This window comes from Pan paniscus, chromosome 7 (genome assembly GCF_029289425.2).
Source record: "Pan paniscus chromosome 7, NHGRI_mPanPan1-v2.0_pri, whole genome shotgun sequence".
Taxonomy (NCBI): Eukaryota; Metazoa; Chordata; class Mammalia; order Primates; family Hominidae; genus Pan; species Pan paniscus.
Window position 1 is genome coordinate 121,262,153 of NC_073256.2, and position 13,190 is coordinate 121,275,342.

Here is a 13,190-nt window from a genome sequence, read left to right on the forward strand (position 1 = left end):
CCAGGCATGGGCATTAAGTATCCCATGTACTGGTCATCTCCATATACTCCAGTGTGTTTTACCAATATTGTAATTATTTGTGCCATGAAAAAGCTTGGGAAGCACTTCCCTAGCCCACAGAAGGAATGGGGTTCTTTCTACAAATTGCATATTGTGTGTGTTAGGTAATAAAGCCTATTCTCTTTTATAAATTAGTTTCTTAAAAGAATTGCCTCCAGTAATTCTGAAACATCTGACCATAATCATCTGGAAGGCTTGTTAAAATATAGACTGCTATGCCCACCAACAGTTTCTGATTCATTAAGTCTAGGGTGGCACCCAAGAATTTACATTTCTAACATGTTCCCAGGTGTTGCTGATGATGCTATTTTGAGGACTGCAATTTGAGAACCATTCATTTACACACAACTTTTTCTACTTTTTTACTTCCCTTGGTTCTTCAGTTTCTTCAACCTGATTTTAATTTTCATCATTCTATCCAATTGTTCTTCCTGACATCTTTTCTAATCTTCATGATTGCCAAATCCAATGCATATTTTTCACCTCCTCATCTTATTTGATACGTAAAAATCATTCAGTATAGTTGATTTCTTCTTTGTTTTAGGAAACTCTATTTGATTTGTAGACCTCCCTCTGTCTCCCTCCTTCCTTCCTTTTTTTTCTCTGCATGCTGTTTCTGAATCTTTTCTCTTTTTTGTTTTTTCTCAAATTAAACCCTAAATGTTAGAATTCAGTTTGGATTCTCTTCATACCTTATTTTACCCTCTATTTCTAAATGATCTCACATACTCCTGTCTATATGTTAATTATTGCCAATTTATGTCTCCAGATCAAAACTTTGAATTTTTTGTTTTTTGTTTTTTGTTTTATTTTTATTTTTTATGGTTTTTTTTGAGACGGAGTCGCTCTGTCGCCCAGGCTGGAGTGCAGTGGCGCGCTCCCGGCTCACTGCAAGTTCCGCCTCCCGGGTTCATGCTATTCTCCTGCCTCAGCCTCCTGAATAGCTGGGACTACATGCACCCGCCACCATGCCCGGCTAATTTTTTGTATTTTTTTTAGTAGAGACGGGGTTTCACCGTGTTAGCCAGGATGGTCTCGATCTCCTGACCTCGTGATCCGCCCGCCTCGGCCTCCCAAAGTGCTGGGATTACAGGCGTAAGCCACCGCACCCGGCCTTTGTTTTGTTTCTTGAGACAGTCTCGCTCTGTCTCCAGGCTGGAGTGCAGTGGCGCAATCTCAGCTCACTGCAACCTCCGCCTCCCGGGTTCAAGAAATCCTCCTGCCTCAGCCTCCCGAATAGCTTGGACTACAGGCGTGCACCACCATGCCCAGCTAATTTTTTGTATTTTTAGTAGAGATGGGACTTTACCATGTTGGCCAGGATGATCTCCATCTCTTGACCTCGTGATCCGTCTGCTTCAGCCTCCCAAAGTGTTGCGATTACAGGCGTGAGCCACCATGCCTGGCCAAAACTTTAAGTTTTATTACACCTTGACCAGATTCCTTCTTATATGTCCACTAGGTTCAAATAATATATCAAAAATCAACCACCATATTTAATACATTCTCAGATGTACATTTTTATCATTTTATATCCTGAAAGTTATGAATCCTATAGTCAATGGCATCATATATTTTATGAAATAGAGTAATTCCCTGTTACCCTTCCCTAACAAGAAGTGCTCTTCCTCCAGTCTTCTCCATCTCATAAATTTTTTCTTCCATTCAGTTATTAATGCCAGAAACCGGGGAGTTAACCTTGACTCTTTAGTCTTTCTTAACACTGTTATTTCTACTTCAAAAACATCTCTCAATCCCTCTTTTCTTACCATGTCTATTGCTATTATCTTTATTCAAGCCATAATTACCTTTCCTAAGGGTTATTGTAAATGTCTTTTAACTTTTGGTGTCATACAACCTAGTCTCTATATAGTACTTATATTCATCCTTTTTAAAATGTTAATCAGATTATGTCACCATTTCACTTAAAATCCTTCAGTGTTTGAAATTTAAAATCTTTAATATGAAATAGAAAGACCTACCTAAGTTGTTCTGTGCTGCCTCACCAGTTTCATTTAATACTATATTCTTCTTCATTCTTTTTGGTTCAGAAACCATGGTGTTCCTTCAGTTCTTTTATAGCACCATGTCACATCTTTCAGTTCTCATCTTAAACATTACTTGAGGGGTGTTTGCTGACCCCAAAGTCTAAATTAGATCTTATTGTATTCTTTCGTAGTGTCTTGTATTTTTCTATATGACACTGATGATCTGTTTCTCTATCCCTACTCTGTTGTAAGCATATTTCATTGTTTTACCCTTCCAAGTAGAGCTTAGCACAATACATACCAAATGGAAGGTGTTCAGTAAGTATTTTTAGAAAAATAAAATTATAAATAGAATTTTAAAAGATATATGTACATATATAGACTAAAAAATTTAAGATAAAAAATATTTTATATTTTGAAATACTGAGCAAATAAGCATGTAAGTTTGGGAAATGGTGGATATACATTCTTAGTTGCCAATTACATAAATTGTCTGACAAAATTTTTTGTAATTTACTTATTATAAGAATGTGATTTCTGAAAAATGTGGAAAAAGTTATTTCAAAATATTAAGTGATTCATGATGTTTAAGTAAAGTTTATTTTTACTAATAGATATTGAATGAACCTGTTTTATAATTTTCATACAAATTAATCTTTTGTGAAAACAATTTTTTTAACGATACAAATTTCTTAGGAGGTTTTAGCATGATGAAGAATATCATACTGCATTTCAGAATGACTTTTAATTATTTGGCTTTTTAAAATACTGGCTATTGCAAACCAATGTAAACTTTTTAAATGTCCCTTAATCTTTGGAGAACAAACTCATGTCTTTAGACCAGCATAGGAGTAAAAAAAAATATGGCATGAATAACAGTCATAGCTAATAGTCTTTTTCAGCATATACATTTTTTGTTTCTATTTCTGTTTATTATTTCTGTTTATTATTAGCTTTTTCTCTTTTTGCAGGACTTTTGTAGGATCTGTCCAGAGATATAAACTTTATATTATACTTTCTATAAATTTTACTTTTTGAATATTAGCTTTCTTTTGGCATATATATAGCACTCACTATATATATATATATATAGTGAGTGCTACAGACAAAGTTCTTGAGACCAGACAGGATCACACAGTTTAAAATGTTTATAATGTCTCTGTCTGTCCCTTTTTTCACCATCTCCTTTACTGCACTCTTTTGTCTGACTCTCACAGGAGACATGGATTACAACTGGTTGGATCATACGTCTTGGCATAGCAGTGAGGCATCCCCAATGTCTTTGGTGAGACATGTGGAGCCTTACTATTTAATTTTCGTTATCATTTCACTTTTCCTTTTTTATTTACACCTTTGCATGTTTCTTTTTTGTATCTTTTTTTTTTTATCCCATACCTGTAGGGGACAGTCAAAAGGGAAAAAGAAAAACTAGTGAGCAGGCAGTTTTGTCGGACTCTAACACCAGGTCTGAGAGACAAAAGGAAATGATGTACTTTGGTGGCCACTCTTTGGAAGAGGATTTGGAATGGTCTGAACCTCAGATTAAGGACTCTGGGGTAGATACGTGTAGTAGCACAACCCTTAACGAGGAGCATAGCCATAGTGATAAGGTACTGAGATTGTGGAGCCTGCCTTTTAACCTGCTCATTTGGTCTTCGTTTGCTCTCTGTCACTCATTAAAACAGAACATAATAAAAGGACAGGGCATCTCAAGGGTCACTGTAGCATTTCTTAAGGTGCAGAAAAGAAAAACAAAACCAAACTAAACAAACAACAAACCAAAAAGAACCTCTTGCTTGCTTTGCTGTTTTTATTGTTTGACGGCATACCAAAAAATAAGTATATGAAAATAAAACTTAGGAACAAAGGAATGTTTTGTCTTTTGTCGCATGAGAGAACTTTGTAATGTTATTAAAAACCACAAATAATAAATAAGTTTTGGATTGGCTTATTTGATTGTTTGCATATATTTTCCTTGGGATGAAAATTAAATTATTAATAGTTTGAATCCCAGGCAAAAGGGAGATAATTGGGTCTGTTTGCACAGAAAAAGTTGTTTTTCTTTTTTCCCTTTCACTGTCATTTTGGTCTTTTGTTTTATTGTCATAGCATTTTAATGTGGTATTAATTAGTATTAGAGCCCTTGCCATCTGCTTTGATATTTATCATTGTTGCTCTTAGGATAGTAGGACTTTTGATATCTTTTTACAATATAGATGTAATTGACTGGAACTTGTGTTTTGCCTGCTAAATTTTGCATGAAGATATGCCTGTTACTTTTTGATAACTGTGAAACTATGATTACACAAATCATTTACTTTCCTTACTTAGAATATCATTCATAAAAGAATACTGTCATTATTTACAGAGGCCTTGGTTCAGCCCTGAGAAAGAAAGAATAATGTTTTCAAGGTTATTTAACAATGGATATCATTGAATTATCTAGTAAAGGTAATTTACTAAATAGATCAAAGACCTGAAAGAATCATGAAAGAACCTCTGAGAAATGAGAACTGTAATCTATTCTCACCTGTAGATGAAGCCTATTTCTCCCATGCAGATTCAACTGGGAATTTATTGGGGCTTGTGTACACTTTATTATTTTAATCTAGAAACCTATGCAAAAAAGCCCTCATCATAGGCTCAAATGTAATGTTTTAATATGATTTGACTTTTAAATTTTTACTGTAATACAGGCTTTCAAAATCTTCCAAAAGTGTTTGAAGGGGAAATTTTCATTTTTAAATGAATTCACTTGCATAGAATTTCAATGCATCTTTTCTGCCCGTGAATTTTTATTTTTCAGCATGTAGATAATTAGAGTTGCATGCATTTTCAAAATTTCTCAGATTTTGTAGAGCTATATAACTTCAGTATTGTGTTAGAGAACTGTAAGAATTGGAAGTAATTGGATTTTGAAAAAAACTTTGAGATTATATTGAGGTTATAAGCATAATATAGTACACCCTTATGATCAGTGCTTTGAAATGAAAGCTGGTTTGTGTAATCATAACACTGAAATTCTGAAGTTTAGAGAGGTCGTACAATCAGAGATCATTTGTCATAAAGCGATAAATAAAATCATTTATTTATTTTGCATTTATTTATTTTGTTTGTTGATGCAAAATGTCAGCACCCTGTAACCTGGCAACCATCTAAAGATGGAGATCGTTTAATTGGTCGCATTTTATTGAATAAGCGTCTAAAAGATGGAAGTGTACCTCGAGATTCAGGAGCAATGCTTGGCTTGAAGGTATGTAATAAAATGTATGAGATTTTGGCTCTATACTCTTACAGATTTACCAGAAAAGCAAAGGATAACTCTTTCAACCTGTACCAATTTAGTAGTGTATTTTTCCATTTTCAATAGTTTGTGAAGATTCGCACTCATTATCTAAAACATTTCATTTTCCCACTATTATTTAAGAAGTTGCCATAATTCCACAGTAATACTTGTATATATATAAATTTGGAAGACATTAAAAGTAACCTCATTAAGATCTACTTGAATCTTAAATACAGTGGTCGAATGTATTTTAATTATACAGTTTATTCTTTAAGTCAAAATCTATGTTTATATTTTATTAAAGTGATAGTTTTTTAATAATTACTGAAAATGAAAACGGGAAATGTAATATGTATATATATGTATATTGCATATGTGTATATATATAATTTTGTATAAATGCTGTAAAATGTGTGTGTGTGTATGTGTATGTGCATATGTGCACTTAAGAGAGAGTACTGTTTGAATTCTAAAAACAAAAATAATTATGCTGGGAGATTAAATACAAATATTGATTTATGTTTTACAGTAAAATACCAGAAAATTATTTGGTAAATACATTAAATAGAGCTTTGTTTGGTTTTTGTGCATCTAGTATAACCAATTAAAACCTGAAATGAATAAAAAATATGCTGGGTGTCATGGTTCATGCCTGTAATCACAACACTTTGGAAGGCCCAGGTGGGAAAATTGCTTTAGACCGGGAGTTTGAGACCGACCTAGACAACATAGTGAAGTCCTGTCTCTAGCAAACTTTTTTTTGGTTTTTTTTTTTTTTGAGATGGAGTCTCGCTGTATGTCCCAGGCTGGAGTGCAGTGGCATGATCTCGGGTCACTGCAACCTTCGCCTCTTGGATTCAAGCGATTCTCCTGCCTCAGCCTCCCAAGTAGCTGTGACTATAGGCGCGCACCACCATACCCAGCTATTTTTTTTTTTTTTGTATTTTTAGTAGAGACGGGGTTTCACCATGTTGGCCAGGATGATCTTGATCTCTTGACCTTGTGATCCGCCCACCAAGACCTCCCAGCACGCTGGGATTACAGGCGTGAGCCACTGCGCTCAGCCCAAAAAATTTTAAATTAGTTGGACATAGCAGCACATGCCTGGAGTCCTAGCTACTGAGGAGGCTGAGGCAGGAGGATTGCCAGGAGTTCGAGGTTACAGTGGGCTGTGATCACACCACTGAATTCCAGCCTGGGCAACAGAGTGAGACTCTGTCTCTCTCTAAAAAAAAGTAAATGTTTTAGAGCTAAGCCATTCCTATAAAAATTGTCCTGTAGAATATAAGAGATATTAGGAAACTTTGGATGTAGGTGGAATTGGGCTGTGTATTTGGTCTTTCTTGCATTGCTGTAAAGAAATACCTGACTGGGTAATTTATAAAGAAAAGAGGTTTAATCAGCTCATAGTTCTGCAGGCTTTAAAGGAAGCATGATGCCAACATCTGCTTGGCTTCTGGGGAGGCCTCAGGAAGCTTACAATTATGGTCAAAGGTGAAGGGAGAGTACGCATGTCACATGGCAAAAGCAGGAGCAAGAGAGAGTGAGAGTGGGAAGCAAGGTGCCACATAGGTTTAAATGACCAGATCTTGCAAGAACTCACTATCACAAAGACAGCACCAAGCCACAAGGGATCTGCCCCATGATCCAAACACCTCTCCTCAGGTTCTACCTCCAGCAATGGGGATTACAATTCAACATGAGATTTGCGCAGGGACAAACATCCAAACTATATCAGACTACTAACATTTATTGTGTGGCATCCATGTGCTTGCACTCAACCTGAGCATTTTATATCTGTTATCCTAGAACACTCACAATAGATGAGAAATAGGCCCAGAAAGGTGTTTAACTTACCCATGGTCACAAGATGGTGACGATGGTGGGATTTAAATTCAGATTTGACCATTTCCAGGGACAGTGAGATGTGCCTATAGTCCCAGCTACTTGGAAGGCTAAGGCAGGAGGATTGCTTGAGCCCAGGGTTTCAAGTCCAGCCTGAGCAAAATAGTGAGACCCTTTGTCTTAAAAACAATTTTTTTAATCCAGATATGCCTATTATAGTGTTAGAATAAAGGTTAGGAAGTCTTGGCTTCAATTCCAAATACAGGAGTTACTAGTTATGTGAAACCGGACAAATAAACTTCTCTTAGCTTTAGATTTCTTACCTGTTCAATGAGGATAATTGAATTGTAATATGATTAAATAAATCAACATACAAACATTTAGTAAAGTGTCTGGCAAGCTTTAAGATATCAATAATCATTATAGCCAGTATAATTAATTATTATTAATGTTTGTTAAGCCAAAAAGTTTTTAAATATTTACTTAAGGATATAAGTCAATAAGAGCTATACATATAATTTTCAGAATCAAACATAGGACTAATTAGTTTATTAACTGAATTGAAGCTATGTTCAAGTCACTGTAATTATGGAAAAAATGCATGGAATAAGATACACCCCGTGATTTTTGAATTCAAATAACTTTCACTCTATTTAGGAGAGAAAAACCAATTCATTTCAGTCAGTGAGTTGCTATTATTTGCTTCACTTGCCATCAAATTGAGATATTGACTGAATGGCAGTTGATTAGAATCAAAGCATTAATTTTGTAAGATATGCAAGTATACATATGACTCCACAGCAGGTATACATATGACTCCACAGCATTATTCCTAACATTTTTATTCATTTTCTAAAAGTTATATTTTAATAGAAACATAAAAATGAAAAATTGGGATTCAGATGGTCTGAATTTTATATTACTTCTGATGCGATTACGTAAATTTTGTAATTTTTTTCAAGAAAGATCCATCATCATTAAGCACATTATCAGTGTTTCTAAAAGATTATCAATGAAAATTTGGTGGTATATCCTAATTATAGTAAAAGAAACAAAAATTTTGTATTAAAGTATTTACATCTATAACTAGAAATGTTTATATAATTAATGATACTGTAAAATGTTTTTGTAAATGACAAAAGCAAGAATTCCTGAATAAGGACAAAAATTACCAATTGTTATGTTGTTTCTAAGTTATGCAACATTTCAGCAAATTATGGATTAAATGGCAAAACAGTTGGAATATGTGAAAAAGACCTAGCTCTTAGGGCATGTGCTAACCTAATAGAGACAATAAATTATTTAAGAAATCATTTTCTGTACATTAAATTAGCGTTTTAGGTGTTGCAAATTGTTCTAGGTATTTTTTTACCTGAATCTTCAACCATGCTCATTTTAACAATATTTCCATGTTAATACTTTCCTCTTTTAAACAGGTTGTAGGAGGAAAGATGACTGAATCAGGTCGGCTTTGTGCATTTATTACTAAAGTAAAAAAAGGAAGTTTAGCTGATACTGTAGGACATCTTAGACCAGGTAGGGTTTTACCTTTGATTATTTACATTTAAACCATTCAACTTGAGTAGTTATGAGTTATTTTCATTTATTTAGAAGTGATTTGACAATAACAAAGAGCTCATTTAACTTAGATATAAATCTCTATTCATTAATGGAAAGGCAAAACTATTATTTCTTGAGTCATAGTAGATAAAAATCATTTTTATTTGACTTTATCTTACTTTTTTCTGATTGGTGTTCTAATCTGTATCTAATATTAACCTATTTTGTTTCCCCTAAGACCTTTTTCTTTTGAGAAAATTCCAACATAGTTTAGAATACACTTTATGGATAAAGGCATATTTCCTACCGTGTGTGTCACCCCTTTTCTCTTTGTTAATGGATACTGTTGGAGAAATCCTTGAGTACCTTAAAGAGGATTTGATAATATACTAATTATTAAGGTTTTTACAAGAGAATTTAGATACTGGAAACCCTTTACAAAAAAACAAGGTGCTCAGTTGCACATATATTGAGAAACCTGGAGTATAGAGTCATAAAATCTTTAAGGAGGCAACTGATTTTGATAGTTGCTTAGAATTCGAATTTCTATTAAGAAATCCCATAGAGAAAATGTTCACATAATTTTTTCCTCTGATCATTGTCCTTTCCTGTGAAATATACTAATCACCATGGTCATCAAATTTTGTGTCACTGGAACTGTTGTTCTCAGTATGTTTCGTATTGTATAATGGTTATTTTATCCTATGGAGTTTATTGAAGTTTAAGATGCTCTTAAGTATAATTTGTCAGATCAAATTTTCTGTAAAGATTATTATTACTGACACACACTATAGGTGATGAAGTATTAGAATGGAATGGAAGACTACTGCAAGGAGCCACATTTGAGGAAGTGTACAACATCATTCTAGAATCCAAACCTGAACCACAAGTAGAACTTGTAGTTTCAAGGCCTATTGGGTAAGTTGGTTTCAGTATTTTATATGTGTGTGAAGTTGAATACTGTTAAACAATATGTAATGTGCCATTTAATAATTTCTGATTGCTTTATGGAAATGAATTATTTTGTAGACAGTAACTTTTTCTCTTTCCTTAACAAAAGCACCACACCAAAAATAATGATATCTCTTTATCTGATCATATAGATGGTAGAATATATAGTTAATTACAAAAGAAGAAGAAATATCTAGGTGTTTATTCATTTTGTTGTAACACTTTAGAAGGTGGTTATAGGATATAGTAGGGGAAGGAGACTATAAATCATCTATAGTCTATAAATTTTACATTTTTCAAAATAGAGATTTCAACATAGGAAAGAAAGTGCCAAAGGACATACAATTCCTACATAGAGGTAATAGTTTATGGAAAAACATGAAATCTTTTTTAACAAGGTAGACAAACAGACCAAAAATAAGCAAACACCAAAGTACTCTTTGGCTTTGTAATTTATACCTCTGTTTTATAATGCCTATGCATTAAATATAATGCCTATAAATTAAAATTGACAGTTTCCAAACATTAGCAATAAATATTAAAGAGGCAAGTGAATTACATTACATGCCAAGGTAAAATATATACCTATATCAGAGTAAAAGCAACAGAAAAATACTACTGTTAGTGAATTATTACATGCAGATTTGGGGTAAGAGCATTCTAGGGTGAAGCCTACAGAAATCCTTTGTTGTAGAATGGTAATGTCCAGTTTTAATTCATTTAGGAAATGATGGGCCTGTATTATTTTTATCTCTTTTTTAAAAATGCTGAAGAAAACGACTTAGGGTGGTAGCTTAGTTTTATTGAAATGTTCCTTTTAAAGTATTAAATCTGGCACTTGAAATTGTATTCATTTTTTATTTTGTCCTTTCATAGTTTTGTATTATGGTAAAACTGCAGTGCATAAGATTTGTGTATTGATCAAATATATTTCTTGGTATTAAAGGATCTTCAAGTCATATTTTTGTTTAATATTTTAAAGAATTTATAGTCCTTTATGTAATTTACCGAATGAATGTAACCATTAATATTTACCCCTTGTGTCAAATCTCAAATAAAAAGATACACTTACTTTTGGTATAAATATAGTTCCAAGGTAATGTTGAGATTCCCCATAAGAAACATGTTTGCCTTTTTCTCAATGATGTTACTACATTTTAAAAGTTTCCGGTGGCTCATGCCTGTAATCCCAGCACTTTGGGAGGGCGAGGCGGAAGGATCACTTGAAGTCAGGAGTTCAAAACCAGCCTGGCCAACATGGTGAAACCTCGTCTCTGCTAGAAATACAAAAATTAGGCTGAGGCAGGAGAATTGCTTGAACCCAGAAAGTGGAGGTTGCAGTGAGCTGAGATCGCGGCACTGCACTCCAGCCTGGTGACAGAGTGAGACTCCATCTTAAAAAAATAAAAATAAATAAAATAAAATGAGTTTTAATCACAATATGAATATCTTACTTTTTATTTTGGTGATATTTTATTTGCACTTTAATGTTACTGATTTAGAATAGCAGGTAAAACCAAAGAGCAGAATAGAATAAAAATGTATCTGTAAAACTTACCTTGTTGAATGCAAATTTTTTGTAATGGGTAATTGTGTAGTGAGGCACATAGAAAATAAAGTCTGTTTTTAAAAGTATGCTATGGATGCATGTGAATTTTAATTCCTTTTAAATAGTTGGGGTTAGCCCAGGATACTTTTATTAGCAATAAGTACTAAGGCTTGTTTGTTTCTTATTTATATAATGCCACTATTATACACAGTTTTCTTCATTTTACACTCTCCTATTAATAGGTTGATAATAATAAAAAATATGAGTTGCATTAATTGTTGAAACAGTTTCTGTCTTTCTTTTTTTTTTTTAATCATTTCAGAGATATACCGCGAATACCTGATAGCACACATGCACAACTGGAGTCCAGTAAGTTTTATTTATGCTGGAAGAAAACGTTATTTATAATTGCATTCATCAGAGATCAGATGAAGTATTTAACTAGTAATGTGAAGTAAGAAATATGATAACCTTGTTATCAAGTCTGTAAGCATATAAAGATGGAAAATTTAGTATTATTTCATGTCACTGTGGGAAAAAATACAAAAATGTAGAATATTTTAAGTTTTTTTTAAACATGTCTTATTACAAATTTTTAGATAGCATTATTAAGGTATACTACAATAAACTGCATATACTTAAAGTACACAATTAGGTAAGTTTTGAAATACATATATACCTGTGAAACCATCATCCCAACAAAAAATCATGAATATATTCACTACTCCCAAAAATTCATCCCCAAAACTTCCCCTAGTTTTAAAATTTACTGTTTGTAACCTTATCCTCATTAAGTGGGGGGAAATGCTTGGAATAAACTAGTGAATAATTACATTTATTCTAATTTCTATTTTTGGAAAGTGGGATAACAGTTCTGATTTAACGTCAGAGCAGTAGTGGAACAATAAATACAGAAGTTTAATGTCAAATTTATCTATAATTTAAAAAATTATTTTGAGTGCTATTTCCAATGTTAAATTAGTTTTTTCCAATGAACTAAGTTACTTTATTGATTGAGAGTACAGTAAGGGATATTGGGAGAGAGGAAAAAAAGGATTGCAGTTTGAAATACGTTGATCAGGATAGACCACACGGAGAAGGAAGGATTGAAGGAAACATTTGGAGTGGCTGCCTGGGGGGAAATCTTTCCAGGTACAGGATAGGTGGATGCAATGGCAAGAAAGCCTAAGGTGCATTTAAGGAAATTCAACGAGGCCAGTGTAGCTGAATGGAGTGAGCAAGAGGAAGAATGGTATGAATGAGGATAGAGGAATAATGGGCAAATTGCATAGGCTATATAACCCACTGTAAGGACTTTGACTTTTACTTTCAGGAAAATTGGGAGCTATCTAGGATGGTTTTGAGTAGATACTTAGTGTTAAAATCTGGCTACTAGATTGCAAATAGATTAAATAGAGTCGAGGGTAAAACCAGAGAGACTAGTGAGAAGGCTAATCTAGTGGCAAGATAGTGGTGACTTAAACTGTGGTGGTAGCAATGAGGATGGTGAGAAGTGGTCAGATTCTCTATATACCACAATAGTTGAGAATGTACTATTAAAATAGATGTTTTTTACTTTCATATTTACAATTACAAGTTTCTTTAAAGTTTTTATCAGAGTAGTCCTTTGAATGCCATAGCTCTATACTTTACAATATGGTCCCAGGGCTTATTTGATTTAGTATCTTTGGCTACGTGCTAAATGATTTTATCCAAAGTAATATCATGATCACATAAAACTGTAACATAAATAATAAAATTATAATTATTATAAAATGATATTATCATCATTATCCTTATTGCTCCCTTTTTATTTAGTACTTGTAACTGTGCTTGATGTTGTACCTATACCATCACATTTAATTTTTACAACAATCCTATGGGATAGGTTAAAATTTTTATTCACCTTTATTACATCTCTCAGATACTGCATGAGCAGCATGGAAACCTT

The 13,190-nt window shown here is 33.4% G+C and overlaps 1 protein-coding gene across 49 annotated transcripts in view; it reads left to right on the top strand.

The window, feature by feature from the left end:
* RIMS2 (regulating synaptic membrane exocytosis 2) overlaps positions 1–13,190 on the top strand; it is a 743,118-nt gene that overhangs the window by 395,463 nt on the left and 334,465 nt on the right. For 28 of the 49 annotated variants that reach the window (XM_034966469.3, XM_055116828.2, XM_024929922.4 and 25 more), the window contains 5 exons: positions 3,266–3,333; positions 5,182–5,301; positions 8,616–8,715; positions 9,534–9,657; positions 11,562–11,608. In XM_034966469.3, the coding sequence (XP_034822360.2) occupies positions 3,266–3,333; positions 5,182–5,301; positions 8,616–8,715; positions 9,534–9,657; positions 11,562–11,608 (459 nt within the window). Of the gene's footprint in view, positions 1–3,265; positions 3,334–3,449; positions 3,659–5,181; positions 5,302–8,615; positions 8,716–9,533; positions 9,658–11,561; positions 11,609–13,190 lie in introns of all 49 variants that reach the window. The other 21 variants (XM_055116819.2, XM_055116823.2, XM_055116825.2 and 18 more) reach the window with 1 other exon arrangement.